This window comes from Pygocentrus nattereri, chromosome 9 (genome assembly GCF_015220715.1).
Source record: "Pygocentrus nattereri isolate fPygNat1 chromosome 9, fPygNat1.pri, whole genome shotgun sequence".
In the NCBI taxonomy this organism is placed as follows: domain Eukaryota; kingdom Metazoa; phylum Chordata; class Actinopteri; order Characiformes; family Serrasalmidae; genus Pygocentrus; species Pygocentrus nattereri.
This window is the reverse complement of record NC_051219.1, coordinates 28,667,685-28,685,673: the sequence shown is the minus strand read 5'-3', so window position 1 is coordinate 28,685,673 and position 17,989 is coordinate 28,667,685. Positions and strand designations below refer to the sequence as shown.

At 39.8% G+C, this 17,989-nt stretch overlaps 1 protein-coding gene across 2 annotated transcripts in view; it reads right to left on the bottom strand.

The window, feature by feature from the left end:
* raf1a (Raf-1 proto-oncogene, serine/threonine kinase a) overlaps nt 1-15,396 on the bottom strand; it is a 28,963-nt gene extending 13,567 nt beyond the window's left edge. For both annotated transcript variants that reach the window (XM_017698270.2, XM_017698272.2), the window contains exons 1-5: nt 15,309-15,396; nt 2,265-2,483; nt 1,779-1,891; nt 709-811; nt 459-616 (exon numbers count right to left, since the gene is read on the bottom strand). In XM_017698270.2, the coding sequence (XP_017553759.1) occupies nt 459-616; nt 709-811; nt 1,779-1,891; nt 2,265-2,465 (575 nt within the window). In that variant the 5' untranslated portion in view covers nt 2,466-2,483; nt 15,309-15,396. The remainder of the gene's footprint in view (nt 1-458; nt 617-708; nt 812-1,778; nt 1,892-2,264; nt 2,484-15,308) is intronic.
* Nucleotides 15,397-17,989: the final 2,593 nt, after the last annotated feature.

Sequence of the window (17,989 nt, the reverse complement as noted above, 5' to 3'; positions counted from 1 at the left end):
CATTACATCTGATAATATTCAAATTAACACTAAATCAGTACTTTAGAAGTTAACATGCAATCCTTATCTCTCAAATCTGAGGTGTCTAGAATTCCCCTCAGAAACTATGCCACAGATGAAACAACTTTCCCCACATTTTAACCTTCACATCATTTTACTGGTGGTTTATCATTGTCTCATCTGTGCATAACACATTAAACCAAACTCTGGTGGCTCAGTCCTGTAGTTTTTACTATTCTTGAAATCTAGTTTTGGTGCTTGAGAGGTTTGCAACTTTTGGTTTATCTTACATAATTCACGATTAGCATTCTAGGAATTTTTTTTTTTTTTTACACTAGACGTCAGATGTGTATCAACCAGTCCTCACCACAATATTCTGAACAATACAATCAACTCTTGACTGTTAGTATATGGCCATTCTTTGTGTAAAATGACAAAACAAATATTCAGAGCCTCACAGGAGTTGCCTGATGTTACTCCAGTCCACACACATCGTAGGAACTTTTGTGCTGCAGTGCTCGTGGAATTTATATCCACATGTCTGACAACGAAAGCCATTCAGAAGGAACTTCTGGCATATGTCACAGAAAGCCAACTTCAGAAATGTTTTCCGAACCTAAAACATGAACAGGGAGAGCATATTTAGGACCAAGAACAAAATTTACAGTCAAAAATTACGTACATGTTCCTGTATTCTGCAGCACTCACAAAATTGTGCGTGGTCAAAGGCACATGGTCTAAAACCTCGACCAGCAGTTCCTCCCCAATGAGCGAGGTAGAGTCTGTGTTCCAATCCATTCGAGACTTTTTACTGCAAGAATAAATAAGAAATTAGTGATAAGGAAAAAAATACAACAAAGGAAAAGCAATAACCAGTTTATTAAAGTGAAGTAGAGCTGACTGAGTTATCATCTTTATATTGAAATTGTAATTTGAAGAAGTACATTTTTTTTAAACCATGAGTGTTGCTATTTTAAATTATTAGTCAAAGCTTTGAGTTTTAAGCGAGAAAATTTAACCTAATAATGCAGAACTCATAAACTGACTGGCAGACTACATTCAGTATTCTAGCCTCAAGCCTAAACAAATATGCTTGTGTTCATAGCAAAAGGCCTTAAGCTTAGTTTACAGAACATAATTACACTTAAACCACAATTGCAATACTGGTCAGAAAAATCAGCTCTAATATGAAGCACATTCTGCTTTAACACCACAAAAAATACATGTATCAAACCAAAAATGCTCAAGTAAACAAGCAGAGCACTGCTCACTTAAGATCTGTAATATCATTTATTACCATGTTGATTTTAAATGTTGACTATTTTAAACTCCAACAACTGTGCTGTTTCATTTCCGTCTCTTCTACAAACTTCTACAAACACTTGCATCACCCCTACTGACCTCAGTTCTGTGGTTAGACAACAAACCCACAATTCTGTCCTTTGTTTACAAAAGTGAAAACTGTCAATTTTAGAGCAAGTAAAACACAACAGCTTCTCAAAGAGATGCTACAAATGAGAAACTTAATATCCAAGTAACATCACAGGGTTGAGGTTTAACAGGACAATATCAGTGCATACATCAAGTGTATATTTGTGTAACAAACGAATAAACAATAGCTGCAATATGTACAAACAATATGTACATTTATTACAATTCATCTTCTGAATTAAATGAGTGATGAACTACAAATCTGTATGTATAAAAAAAGTCCATATTTACTGATCAACAGTGACAGCCCTACTTAAAACAAACAAAATAAGCAACAGCAACTATACCTTCGGTGGCCCGGATGGAGCTTGTAGACAGCACAACACTCAGGCTGAAGCCCTCGCACCTTCAGGGCTTTGATAAGGCAACTGTGGAGAGTCATACCGGGCCGCACATTCACCTGTACATTAATGGCAAACAAATTTATTTTTAACTCTCTATGGCTTTTCACAGCCACACCTGCCTTGTAAAATAATTTTGCTTACAGTACATGAATAGCAGAATGTGACCAAATTGTCAGAAAGGACTTCTGGACAGGGTGTTTTTAAAAGGTCAAATATGATTAAAAATGACTCCACTGTTTATGCTTCATGAGAACAGAAAATATGAACACAGAAGGTTCTTCCTAAACTTTTTTTTTATTTTAAATAATTTTAAAAATGTCAGCTGCCTCTTTCAACATTTTGTGAACATTCCATGATGAATGGAACAACAACCCAAAATGGTCTTGTTATATTACTACAATGTACATCACAGGCAAACCTCTCACTCACAACAGTACGCTGCTGGTTGGGGAGGTACACTCGAATGGTGCTGCTTGTTTTTGAGTCTGGGATTTTGCTGTCATCTGAGGAGCGACGCTGGTAGGGAAATCCCTGAACCATCGTTGGGGAGACGCAAGTGCTCTCAAAGACAGAATCCTTCATTCCTAGCCCATTGCTTAGGGTCTTCCATGCTCCTTGGAGGTGCTCCATTGGAATAAGATTGCAGTACTGTGGAAGAAAAGCATTCAGAATTTCAGAAGAGGTTCTAAAATTGGTTAAACATACCTCAAGCAGCAGCAGAGTCAAGTTACACTATATTTCCAAAAGTATTTGGTCGTCTGCCTTCACACGTATGTGAACTTGAGTGACATGCTATTTTTAATCCATAGGGTTTAATATGATGCAGGCCCACCCTTTGCAGCTATAACAGCTTAAACTCTTCTGGGAGGGCTTTCCACAAGATTTAGGAGTGTGTTTATGGGAATTTTTGACCATTCTTCCAGAAGAGCATTTGTGAGGTCAGACACTGATATTGGACAAGAAGGCCTGGCTCATTCTAATTCATCCCAAAGGTCTTCTACTGGGTTGAAGTCAGGACTCTGTGCAGGCCAGTGAAGTTCCTCCAACACCAAACTCGCTCATCCATGTCTTTATGGACCTGACTTTGTGCACTAGTGCGCAGTTATGTTGGAATGGGAAGGGGCCATCCCCAAACTGTTCCCACAAAGCTGGGAGCATGAAATTGTCCAAAATCTCTTGGTTTGCTGAAGCACTAAGAGTTCCTTTCACTGGAATTAAGGGGCTGAGCCCAACTCCTGAAAAACAACCCCACACAATAATCCCCCCTCCACAAAACTTTACACTCAGCACAAAGCAGTCAGACAATTACCATTCTCTTGGCAACCACCAAACCCAGACTCATCCATCGGATTGCCAGACGGAGAAACACGATTCGTCACTCCAGAGAACATATCTCCACTGCTCTAGAGTCCAGGGGTGGCTCTTTAAACCTCTGCATTTGACACTTTGCATTGCACTTGGTGATGTAAGTCTTGGATGCAGCTGCTCGGCCATGGAAACACATTCCATGAAGCTCTCTACGCATCTGAAGGCCACATGAAATTTGGAGGTCTGCAGTGATTGACTCTGCAGAAAGTTGGCGACCTCTGCACACTATGCGTCTCAGCATCTGCTGACCCTGTATTTCACGGCTGAGATGCTGTCATTCCCAATCGCTTCTACTTTGTTATAATACCACTGACAGATGACTGTGGAATATTTAGCAGCGAAGAAATTTCACATCTTGACTTGTTGCACTGCTGGCATCCTATCCTGGTACCACGCTGGAATTCACTGAGCTCCTGAGAGTGACCCATTCTTTCATAAATGTTTGTAGAAGCAGTCTGCAGGCCTAGGTGCTTGGTTTTATATACCTGTGGCCATGGAAGTGATTGGAACACCCGAATTTAATTATTTGGATTGGTCACAATTCAATTCGATTACACAGTGTTAGCTTAGTTTAATTTGAACGTAGGCCAAACTCTGTGCACTTGTTAAGTCTATAGGCCTATTTCACGACAAACATAAATACAACACATAAAGACAACAAAATAGTTTAATCACAATTTATGTATTAAAATCTTAATAAAAAGACTAACCAAATAACACTGCCATGATAATGCTAATCTTTGTTAGCGCTTTAAATTAGGTTTAATATAAATATCTGATGATGTTTTAGTAATCTAACTGAGAATCTTTCAAGACAGAATTGGGACATATCTAAGATTTAATTATTTTTACCACCCCTACTCCATGCTACTCCTCCTAGTGATATATTGTATATAGTATACAGTTACCATTGTGTACCGTATACAAGGCATGTCCATGTTTATATAATAATAATAATAATAATAATAATAATAATAAATTACATTTATATAGCGCCTTTCACAAACCCAAGGTCGCTTCACATAGCATGGGCAGGACCAAAAAAAACACAGAGGAGGAGGAAGAAAAATGTGCATTAAACAGAAAAGTCTTTAAGTCCGCTTTAAAAGAGGAAAGAGAAGAGCAGTCCCTGAGGGATTGAGGAAGAGAATTCCAGAGTTTGGGGGCCATGGCACTGAAGGACCTCCCTCCCAAAGTGGAAAGTCTGGTGCATGGAAGAAGACCTGAGGGAGCGAGAGGGAGTGTAAGAGGTCAGCAGTTCTCTGAGGTAGGGGGGAGCAAGGTTAGGCAAAGCTCTGAAAGTGAGTAGTAAAATTTTAAACTTTATACGGGACGGGATCGGTAGCCAGTGAAGCTGGAAGAGAATGGGGGTGATATGAGCTGAATGCTTAGTATGGGTGAGAACTCTAGCCGCAGAGTTCTGAATGTACTGTAGCTTTTGGATAGACTTTACCGGGGGACCAACAAAGAGGGAGTTACAGTAGTCAATACAGGACATAATGAAGGCATGAACCAGAGTTCTGGCATCTTTATCGGTCAGGAACGGTCGGAGACGAGTAATGTTACATAAGTGGAAGAATGCAGTCTTAGTGAGGAACTTGATATGCAGATCAAAATTAAGTGATGAGTCGAGCAAGACACCAAGATTTCTAACAACAGGTGCAGGCTTAACGAGCAGGCCATTAATATTAACAGAAAAATTGGGACGATTTTGATAGTAAATGTTTAGGGCCAACCAGTAAGACAAGTTCAGTTTTATCAGTGTTTAGCATGAGAAAGTTATTATGCATCCAGAGCTTTAAATCAGAAATACAATCAATTAGTGTACTGGGAGGGGAATCTGAGGGTGTGTGTGTACTGAGATATAACTGAATATCATCAGCATAACAATGGACGTTTAGGCCATGGCTACGAATAATCTGCCCAAGGGGTGAAGTGTAAATTAAGAAAAGTAGGGGTCCAAGAACTGAGCCCTGTGGGACACCACATCTAACAGGAGAGGAGGAGGACTTCTGTGGGCCTAGTGTAATAAACTGGTGTCTGTCTGTAAGATATGACCTGAACCACTATAAGGCTGTGATGCCAATAGAGAAAAGACGAGAAATGAGAAGATCATGATTAACAGTATCAAATGCTGCACTTAAGCCAAGGAGAAGGAGAATATTGAGAGATCCACCATCAGCAGACTGGAGAAGATCATTAACAACTTGCAGAAGAGCTGTCTCAGTGCTGTGGTGAGTACAGAAACCAGACTGAAATGGCTCATAGAGGGCATTATCACTCAGAAATGTCTGGAGTTGGGAAGTAACCACTCTTTCCATTACTTCAGCTAAAAATGGAAGGTGTGAGATGGGTCTGTAATTAGAAAGAGAAGTTGGGTCCAATTCAGGTTTCTTAAGTATCGGAGTAACTGCAGCAGTTTAAGGGCAGTAGGAACAGAACCAGAAGAGAGACATGAATTTATCACTATAGCAATTGGGGTGTTGATTACAAATGGACAGGCCTTGAATAGAGGGGTGGAGGCAGGGTAAAAGCTGACAGGAGGAAGCTTTAGACTTAGTGACGAGCTCAGAGACAGAAAAGGAGTCAACAGGTTTGAAACAAGTTAGCTTTGTGTTCAAAGAAGGAGAATCTGTAAAGGAGAATGACTGAGAAGCAGAAGAAAAGAGGCTATAGATCTGATTAATTTTCTTGTCAAAAACAATGTAGAAAAGCCTGACATTGCTCAGCTGAATGGGGGCATGCTGATACAGGAGGATGGAGAAGTTTGTTAACAGTTCGAAAGAGAGTTTTTGGCCTAGACTTAGCATTATTTACGATGGAGGAGTAGTAGTTGGAGCAAGCAGTATTAAGGGCATCCCTATATTTGTGGGTGTGTTGACTATAAAGTAGAGAGTGGACAGTAAGGCCAGTTTTTTTATAAAGGCGCTCAAGACGCCGACCAATGGCCTTTAGTATCCTTAGTTCAGGGGTGAACCAAGAACTGGAGTGGGTGGCAGGGAGAAATCTATTCCTAAAAGTGGCAAAATCATTAAGCAGTGCAGAGATAGTGTCAAGAGAAACCATGCTTTCAGGGGATGATAGGTTTATATCCATCCATCCATCCATCCATCCATCCAACCATCCATCCATTTTCTAAGCCACTTCTCCGTCAGGGTCGCAGGGGGTGCTGGAGCCTATCCCAAGTCATCGGGCGGAAGGCAGGATACACCCTGGACAGGTCGCCAGTCCATTGCAGGGCAGACAGACAGACGCAGACAGTCACTCACACTCACATCTAGGGGCAATTTAGCATGTCCAATCGACCTGACTGCATGTCTTTGGACTGTGGGAGGAAACCGGAGAACCCGGAGGAAACCCACGCAGACACGGGGAGAACATGCAAAATCCACACAGAAAGGACCCCGGTCACCCAGCTGGGGAATCGAACCCAGGCCCTCCTCGCTGTGAGGTGACAGCACTACCCACCGCGCCACCGTGCCGTAGGTTTATATCCTCCTGAAATTTATTATGGGATACAGTATGTCATGCATACAGGAAAACTTGGCCAGAGCAGGTACCTTTAGCATACTGGAAAAAAAATTATGTTGATCACAAACTGCATAATGCTTACTTCATTTGAGCACAATCACTATATGAGCATACAGAAGGCTATTTTGAACAGAACCATAAGCTGCACTCCAAAAGCTAGGCTGCATTTCTAGATGCTACATCATCCAAGGTAGTTGCAGTCACAAGGATTATACAGATACAAATGCAAAATGCAGCCTACATTCTGACGGTTTTGCAAGAACAATACCGGAGTGTCTTTTACAATCTTCTATCACTCAGAATCCTCTGTGTACATGTCTAATCTGATGAAGTAAATAAAAAGACCACTAAAATATACAGCATCATATACAGTGCGCTCTTTTATTAGCTGTATATGTGTTTGAATACAATGTGTGAAACGCACCTACAGTTTTTAGCTTGCAGGACAGCATTTAATTACAAACATAGTTTAGCCTGCAACATATTGCTCACATCAATTTTTTGCTTGCCAGCTTATCATATAATGTATTCCATTTGAACTGGGAAGACCAAATTTCTGAGTTCCAAGATGCAAGTTTCAAATGGAATGCCCCCACAAGTCAGATTTCCAACTCAAACACAGGAGAGCCTTAACAACTCAGAACTCAAAATTCAAGACGCCTACACTACACAACAACAGTAGATAAACCTGTAGCATTATACTGTGGACATGTTGCTGCCGTGTTCGAATTCACCAAATGCTATGTAGTGCATACTTATCAACTGGCACAACGGTTTTCTTGGAGGTGTCATTTAGTTTTTAACATTTTACTCGAAGAATTTCAGCTGAAGTGTGACGTCTTTCCTAACTCTGATTTCCGAACTAAATGGAACGCACCAATTCTCCACTAATTTTGTGCATTTTGATGATGTGACAATGTGGCCTTAGTAGATTATTCCATGTTGCCTTACGCAATACAAAATAGGATTAGGTAAAAATGCTATACCCACATCAATACGGTTCATCCATAATGCGCTGTACTATATGTGACAGAACGTGAGGACTGCTACAGAGTGATTCGTGTACAGAATCGTAGAGATGGGTAAATTGAAAAAAAAAACTACATTACTGAACATTTTATTTTACATAATTTTTATTTTACATTATAAACTACACTAACTAAATTGAATTAAACAGGACTATTTATACTTTCTTTACAATGAAACCTGCAGTCGTTTAGAGGTCTTTAAGATGTAATGACAGCCACAAGACGCCCAGAAAAGCATATCTTGGCATAAGATGGGAAAAGCACATTTCGAAGCAAGTAGCTCTGTTTATTACAGCAACATTATGGTTTCCAAGGTTACCCTTCAGACATCTCTGTCAGTTCTATATGGAAGCTGTCAGGTAGAAAATAGTCAGGAATGACTACACACATCTCCCCAAAGTACAGCTTCTTAAACCTTGTTACCGAGAGGTCACACCAAGAATGATCTGACAGCATTTTCGGAGAACTACATCTTGTGAAATCATGCTAACCTTCCAGCACAGCCTAGCTGGACATTAGGGCTGCCACAATTCATCTGTGCTGTCAAGACAGCAATTTGAATATTCATGGTCAATCCAGATTTTTTGTAATGCACCACTAGCACACTGTGAGTATATTTTCGACTCGTAGAAAAAAAACGCATCAGACATGTTAACTCGGTGCTGGGACTAAACAGTAGGAAGGTTTAGCTCAGCGCAGGGCAGAGTTAAGCATCCCTGACCTACTGAGAACAAGTACAGCCAAGATACCAATCATCGCAGTTCTGACTCAAATGAAAAATGCATCCATCGCTACATCTCTCATAAACAAGCTTACTTGCATCCTGCAGCGGTGTCGCAGGAGAGTCTAGAGCAAAATGTTATTGTTTAAAGATTAAGAAAACCCCCTGACACACACATTTTATATATATATATATATACAGACACACACACACACACACATTTTATATATATATATATATATATATATATATATATATATATATATATATATATATACACATACACACACACACACACACACACACACACACACACACACACACACACACACACAGCTCAAAAAAAGCATCCAACTCCTGGACAGTTTGTGGTGCAACGTGACGTTGGTGGATGGAGCAAGACATGATCTCCCAGATGTGCTCAATCGGATTCAGGTCTGGGGAACGGGCGGGCCAGTCCATAGCTTCAATGCCTTCATCTTGCAGGAACTGCTGACACACTACAGCCACATGAGGTCTAGCATTGTCCTGCATTAGGAGGAACCCAGGGCCAACCGCACCAGCATATGGTCTCACAAGGGGTCTGAGGATCTCATCTCGGTACCTAATGGCAGTCAGGCTACCTCTGGTGAGCACATGGAGGGCTGTGCGGCCCTCCAAAGAAATGCCACCCCACACCACTACTGACCCACTGCCAAACCGATCATGCTGAAGGATGTTGCAGGCAGCAGATTGCTCTCCACAGCGTCTCCAGACCCTGTCACGTCTGGCACATGTGCTCAGTGTGAACCTGCTTTCATCTGTGAAGAGCACAGGGTGCCAGTGGCGAATTTGCCAATCCTGGTGTTCTCTGGCAAATGCCAAGCGTCCTGCACAGTGTTGGGCTGTGAGCACAACCCCCATCTGTGGACGTTGGGCCTAAATACCATCCTCATGGAGTCGGTTTCTAAACGTTTATGCAGACACATGCACATTTGTGGCCTGCTGGAGGTCATTTTGCAGGGCTCTGGCAGTGCTCCTCCTGTTCCTCCTTGCACAAAGGCAGAGGTAGCGGTCCTGCTGCTGGGTTGTTGCCCTCCTATGGCCTCCTCCACGTCTCCTGGTGTACTGGCCTCCTGGTAGCGCGTCCAGGCTCTGGACACTACGCTGACAGACACAGCAAACCTTCTTGCCACAGCTCGCATTGATGTGCCATCCTGGATGAGCTGCACTACCTGAGCCACTAGTATGGGTTGTAGAGTCCGTCTCGTGCTACCACGAGTGTGAAAGCACCACCAACATTCAAAAGTGACCAAAACATCGTCCAGAAAGCAGAAAGGTACTGAGAAGTGGTCTGTGGTCCCCACCTGCAGAACCACTCCTTTATTGAGTGTGTCTTGCTAATTGCCAATGATTTCCACCTGTTGTCTATTCCATTTGCACAACAGCTGTGAAATTGATTGTCAACCAGCGTTGCTTCCTAAGTGGACAGTTTGATTTCACAGAAGTTTGATTTACTTGGAGTTATATTGTGTTGTTTAAGTGTTCCCTTTATTTTTTTGAGCAGTGTAAATATAAGGGGTGGGAATCTCTTGGCACCTCAAGATTTGATTACGATTCAGAGGGCTGCAATGCAATTATAAAACAATTATTGCTGCATCTTGATGCACTGGTCTTTTTTTCTATACAGAATCTCTTTTTCTCACTGTGTGACGACGAGTACTTTTAAAGCAAAGTATTTGTAATGATCTATAATGAATTTAATTCCAATATCTTTCATTAAGAAATGAAATTGAAATGATGTGGTAAGTGAACAGGAAGACTCTCATTCACTGCTTTACTGCTTTTGTTTGGAGCACATTAGACACACTGCTGCCACTCATCTGCAATAAAATTAGCTGTAACAGTGAAATAAGATCCAGTGATAATGAATGTCCATGCAGCACGTTACAGCCATCCTGTACATACAACGAGACTGCAGGTCACTTAGCAACACAGTCTCTCCTGGCTAGTAGCTACGAAAAGACAGAGAGAGATTTAGCTAAAACGAACATTTGGAGACTTATTCGCATTTATAAGCACCTTAGTTGGTTTCCTGGAACGTCAGATCTGCAACAAGAGACTGTTAATCACTAAAAAGGTGTGAAGCAGAAGTTGCTTCTCTTTTGAATTTCCCGTTACACCTTGCCACATTTACATTCAGCGGCTCAGTCAGAATTTAAGGTGGAACGGAAAAATTCAAACAAGAAGCTGGAGAATAAAACGTGACTTCAGCCACGTAAATCAGCCGAACAATGAGAGACATTTTACAGTAAGCTGCTCTACTTCTGAGGAAGAGTTTTCTGGCAGAGATGTGAGGAAATCCGCTATAGCTGAGCTAAAGCTTAAAGCAGAGCAAAGTAAGTCTGTTTTCTCATTCATAATTTTTTAGCCTATACTGATATCAGCACACACTAGACATACTGGGCATTAAATGTTGTGGATCCCAATGTGGTCTGAATTATGTTGAAAGGACAAAATGGCTCTTCAAAATGGCACATTTGGGTTGTGACTCCTGACCTAACCTGGCTTTAATGCAGAGGGAGCCTGTCGGATTTCTTGCTCATTCACTTTTGTTTTTGTTATGTGCCACCACAGACTGTCCGGGCGCTGCACTTACCCACAAGTTCTGCCCTTTGCGTTCCATCAACATTATTTTATAAATTAAAATTTTGAAAATTGATTGCATTTAAGAATTTTTTCCCCTCACCCCTATTATACACACACACACACACACACACACACACACACACACACACACACACACATACATATATACATATACATATATATATATATATATATATATATATATATATATATATATATATATATATATATATACAAAAATTGAAATCATATCAGTATTCAAACTGGACCTGACAGCATGAGCACACTCACCCACAGACAAAACAAACCAATGCAATGCTATTTAGAAAGCATTCTCATAAACATGCACTCAACTTTTGCATCAATCATCCAAGCCTTGGTCATAGGCATTTGCTCCAAATGTGCACTACAATAACAGCAAGTACGTGTAGATCTTAAAGGGCTAATGTCATAGAAAACACGTTTCCTTGTTTTTTTTTTTTTGCATGTAAGCATTTACCATTTCACTATCCAGTCTTCATAGTCCACATACTGAACAAACAGTCCAGTTTGAATCTACTGTTTTGTGTGAGGTCTCAAAACTGTTGCATATACCAAGATACAGTTTACCACACCCATTTCCACTGAATTTATAATGCTATGCTCTTTACAAAGTCTGAACTGGTAAGTGGGAAAAGTGCAGTTGATGATTACTCCCAAGCTCTCAAGAGCTCTGAATTCTCAGTTACAATTTCTTCACGATGACTAAAGGCTGCATTTTAAGCTGTTTATGTAGACTTTTGCATTCTTGTTTGTGCATGACACTCTAATTACATTTTACATGGCTAAACAAAGGGGACACCAGCGTAATTGGGTGATTGTTGTTTTTGACAGAGTTGTGCACCATCATGTCATTTTTGGGCCATTAAGAACAGACTATTAGTTACACTATCTTTTTAAAACAAACCAAACAACGCTTTAATTCCAGAGTAAAAGCTTATTAAGAGCCTTTTATATGTACTAATCTCCTAAACGTGACATCTTACTGTCAGCATATATTTTCTTAGATCGCAAACAAATGATGGTGCATGAACGCTCCGAGATGAGAAGCAGGATGCTTGGACAGGGCAGCCAATTAGAGCATTTACATATCAGCAAAGGAGTTTCCACGACTACTTCAGGAGCTGAAGCTCAGATGTCGCAGAAACGGTTTAATTTCCTCGATTCATTATGAAACATTCATTGCATTCCATTTTCGGATTAGAAACTGAAAACCAATTAGTGAAAGCTACACATTTGTCAGAACGTTCTTACACTCTCAGAAAAAAAAGTTATGACTGTCACTGGGGCAGTACCCCTCTTGTTACTGGTACCCTCAAGGGTACATCTTAGTACTTTTAGTCGGGGAAAATAATTGAACTATTATACATTAAAATTATATGTTCCAAATTTTATTGACAACACGCACCCCGTTTCATGTCCAGGCCTTTATTGCTCTGTTTTAAAACATTAGGTTATGAAAAAGGTATAAATATGTACTTTTTACCTGGAAAAACATATTTAAGATACACAATTGGACCTTAAAACCACTGCTGTACATTTTGCAGTACATTTACATTGTTTGTACCTTGTTAAATGAAAAATGTACCTGCACAGGACCTTAATTTCTAACAGTGTAGTTGATGGGAGACAGCTAATCCAACACCAAAGACTACTGTGACTGGTCCTGTCAACAGTGAAAATCAGCAAAAATCAAACAGAGGGCGAATAAAACAGCGTTGACCTTTTGCCCTTTGGAAAAATAAAACTTTGTGCATAAGACATCAGGTGTACTTGCTGACATCCAAATAAATGTGTAAAGGCTTTAAGGGATAAAACAAGGTTAGAACATGATAATGTAAAAATAAATTGTGATTTTGGTACATAAAACCACACTGATATCATCAGGGCCACAAAAAAATAAAAAGCAAATTTAGGATTTTGGCCCTGTTAATGACCACCAGTGCATCACAGGCCACTTCCATGGTATAAAGTGTGCATGCATTAGCTGACAGCACCACAATGTTGCACTACGCAGTAACACCCTCTTATTCTGTCTGTAAAAACAGCGACAACTGACAAAAACACTTTTAAACACTCATCACACCAAGTCGAGTTGACAAACACGATAAAACATATGTAAAGTGGACAAAACAAAACCTCAAAAAAGAGGAGGTCAGATTAGCCTGAACTCAAAGCAAAATACTGTCACTTTAGTGAATTAATAACTTAAATAAAAGTAGAAATGCCCTGAAACAACCTGAATAGAAGTACAAAAGTAGCAAGTCAGAAACTTAAAGAAGAGTAAGGAACTTCTTAGTAAATCCAGGACCTATTAAGAGAAGTTTTATAAGCCTCCATTCTTCTCTTTTTTAATGCATTTCTTTGTCTAACCTAAAACAATAAAGCCCCAATGTGAGAAGTGTGAGTAATGGCAAAAACAGTTAAGCAGGAGCAAAAAAATAAAGGCAAGCTTAAAAATTAGAAAATTGTGACTGTGAATGTGATTAAAATGTAACTGAGTAAGAAGTACATTACTTTCCTCACAAACACATGAGAAGGAGTACAAGTATTATCATTTAAAAATATTCAGCAAAGTACAAATCCATTACACTTTTTCCAAAAGCATCTTAGTATTAACATCACCTTAACTGATAGCTTGTTCAGTGCTCGCTTCACCGTCATTCAAGAATCATCTTATTACGAAGCTGCTCCAGAACGGTGCAAATCAAACCACTTTTGTTTACATCTCAGACACGGAACTAATCAGAAATGTTGAAAGATTGGTGGGATTTCCCTTTAAGTGCATGTAAAGGAATAAATGCAACAAGTTACTACACACCTCTGCTACAAAACCTCTTTTGCTTTGTCACATTTTCCCCACCATATACTTTCACAAAAGCCTAACTGTGACACTTAAAGGGGAACTCCTATGATTTCTCAAAACGTCTGCATTATTAAATGGTTGACATGTCAACAAAATCAGTCAGAGTGGTTCGGTGTGAAACACTTTGTTTTATAGAAACTTACTGAGTCAGAATTAGTCACAGTGATGGTGAAAGGAACCAGATGTGCACCTCTAAGCTCCCTCACAGAAAAGTATTACATGAAATGGTTATGAATACACTACCAGTCATGGTGCAGGCATTCATGCAAGGTGCTGTAAGGCAAAACTGTCCCTACAAATATACGTATACATATACACAGACAACAGAATTGAACGGAATCTTGGCATTTCTATACACACTCGTGTGTATCTATGTATATGAGTGTGTGTATACACAATTAAACATATAGACAATCAGAAGACACGAACAGGTTTATAGTAAATAAAAAGGCTATATTTGCATTGTAGACATCGGAACTCCTGGTTCCTCTCATCAGAACTGTAAGGAAGTAGTAGTCAGCAAGTTTCTCTATAAACTAAGCATTTTACATCAAACCACTTGGAATAACTTTGTTTACTCAGCTACCATTGAACTATGCAGAAATTTTGAAAAATCAGCGGAATTTCCCTTTAAAGTAGTCCACCTAACTTTACTCTGCACTCGTAACGTTTGCTAAACCAACCCTGGCATCGTTCTGGCAGACCGTCCGCACAAAGTCTGACCACCACAGACGCAGGGAGAGAAAAAAAGCTACCATTAACTTATCTAAAAACTAATACGGATTTCCTAAAATCTGGATAAATCTCACTGCTCTCACTTAACTTACTTGCACACACGAAAACCTACATTGTTTACACTTTAAGACCCGGCCAGGCTAGGCTAAGCTAACACTAATACACCTCTATAACGCCGAGTTTAATTGCAGACTTTCTCAAAGCTCTGCACATTTTATTGTTTTTGTCCTGCTCCAAGACACCCGATTCAGCTCAAGTTAATCCCCATGACAACACTGAGGTTCGAATACGTGTACTGGCATAGGGAAAACACATAAATATGCAGTTTTAAGCCCCCTTTTTTCCGCAAACCAAACCGACGTCCTTCATAAAACTCAGCTAAGCTAAGCTAACGCATACAAACCTCCCGAAACCCTGCGCGTTATTATTTACACGTATTTTTTAACTGAAAAGCGAGTCACTGTACACTGCCGTTTGTGAGAATATGGCGATGGAAAGTTTAAGAACAGTTGAAATTAGGACCAAACGCACAAAGTGACAAACTAAAACAAACCTACCTTAAGGAAAGTTTGAAACTTTCAGCTCCGCCATAGCGAGCTAACTTCAGCGAAAAAAGCGGAGGTCCGATGACGTAATCGTATTTGCATATTCAAACGAGGAGAGAGAGAGAGAGAGAGAGAGAGAGAGAGAGAGAGAGAGAGAAAGAAGAAAGAAAAAGAGAGGAGAGAGTACCAGATAGACACATTAAGCTGAATGCAATTTAATATTTTTAAAAAAGAAATACCTTCCTTAATAACGGTTATCGATTGTTTATTTATCATTGCTTTTTATTTTTCGTTGCCCTTTAACTGCCTTATTATTATCCCAAGAAGGCCTGTGTCATTAGCTTTGTTTACATGTTTACATCTCAAAGATTTCTTTTCTCTAAAGCATTTTAAACACTTTAAAAATGGCCTATGTAGGCTATGCAACCAGACATTGCCTGTAGTATTTTGATTTTTTTTAAATTATTAAAATTTGTTTACCAAAAAAATTGTTTATGTTTGTTGAAGTGTTGGCGAAAAACCTACATTTGTAACATTTTGGGGGGCAAATGTGACATTTAGACATAAATTTAGTGACAGATTCCCCTCACAAGCTTCAAACACAAAACAAACTCATTCAAAAACAGATGGTGGAGGGGCTTAGCTGGACTGAGGAGGAGGTGATAGGAAAAAAAAATAATAACATAAAAAATAAATAAATATAAATAACACAATTTCCTAATCAGTTGGTAATGGGGAAGTCAGCAATAGTACATAAGTTGTTACCTACGTGTAATCTGAGATGGAAGCACATCAAACAAACCTTTTTATTACAACAAACCAAAACATATGCAACAACATTTTTTTTCAGGGAATGACATCATTGCATAATGTTTCTTTTATCACTAAAAGTTTGTTTAAGTCAATCTGATGGAAACAAGATGCTGGGAAGCAACTTTTTTATTTTTTAGCTTTTTTGTTTATGTGTTTTCATTTTATCGCTCTCTGGTTGGCGTCATGCACATATGAGGAACTCTGGGTTTCGACAGATTTCTCTATGGGACAAATGAAATGAGCAGAGTTTTAAAAATCGCTGCTATCACATGCTGTGGTAAACAAGACCAGACACGTTTTGTCCTGCAAACATGTAATTCATCTTTTGAATTACAAGGAGTAATGCTTCATACATGCCACTGGAAAGCTTACACTGCTCTGCATTAAACACTTGTAAATACCAACATCAGCTGCTCAGACTGTTGGCAAAACCTGCCAAAGTAACTTAAATGCCACATTTCATGAACATTCCTGCTTTGTGTGGGATATATTGGTGAGGCCTTCAATCTTGAGTACAAATTTAGAGAAAATGTCATATTTACTCAATTGCCTGGATGTGTTTCACTTAGAAAATCCACAAAATGTATAATATGATCATCAAACTGTCCATCCTGAGATATAGGGTGTAGAGAAATGCATGTGTAGGTTGGAATATTCAGAAGATGCAATAGTGGAATTGGACAGAAATAAAAATAAAGAGAAGAAATAAAAAATAAGCATATATTTAGTCATTTTTAAAGCACATGGTGCAGAACTGCAGAGTTGTTCTTATCCTAATGTGTAGTTATACATAATCTAAGTTAAACTGTATATGCCATAAGCCCACAAGTACACACTGCCTCTTATCATTGTGGCATGCAATAAATTAGTGTTCAATATAATGACCCTTATTTACCAAACTTCATCTAGCAAGTAGGCAGATTTGAGATCAGTTTGTGTCTTCTCCATGTATAGTACAGAATATGTAGTTCCATGAATAGTATTAGCTGGACCGATCTTAGATAAGATACTTCATTGTGGCTGATGTTGTCTTTGTTTATTCACAGTGATATACTCAGGTATATTTTAATATTCTTTTTTAAAATATAAAGAAATGGTTAAAGTGTACATCCCTGATTCCAGCCCTTAATAACACAATAATAACTCTTTTTTTGCTGATAAGGTGAGATTGGCCATGCGGCGTTGCAGTGCAGCAAAAGCCAAGGCTGTAGGGAGTAAGGCATAGGGAGCAGGGCAGAAAGAGTAGGGCATAAGGAGCAGGGTAGAGAGAGTAGGGCATAGGGAACAAGGCAGCGAAAGTAGGGCATAGGGAACAGGGCAGAGAGAGGAGGGCATAGGGAGCAGGGCAGAGAAAGTAGGGCATAGGGAACAGGGCAGAGAAAGTAGGGCATAGGGAACAGGGTAGAGAGAGGAGGGCATAGGGAACAGGGCAGAGAGAGTAGGGCATAGGGAGCAGGGCATAGGGAGCAGGGTAGAGAGAGCAAGGCATAGGGAGCAGGGCAGAGAGAGTAAGCCATGTCCAGAAATGTGTCATGTCCAGAAATGTGTGATGTGTGTTGTGTCGGTGCTGCAGTCTTCTGTCTGTTAACTGTGTCTAATGTCTGTTTAATTTATCATATTTATTATATTGTTTCTAGCTACATTTTCTGTTTGCACACTATGTCTGCACATTCGCACTTTGTACTTTTTGTTCCTTGTTGCACCTTGTTCCTGGAGTAGCCTAATTTCACTCCACTGTGTACTTATACATAGAGGGAACGATAATTAAAGCCTCTTGACTTGACTTACATAGGGAGCAGAGCAGAGAGAGCAGGGCATAGGGAGCAGGGCAGAGAGAGTAGGGCATAGAGAATAGGGCAGAGAGAGTAGGGCATAGAGAG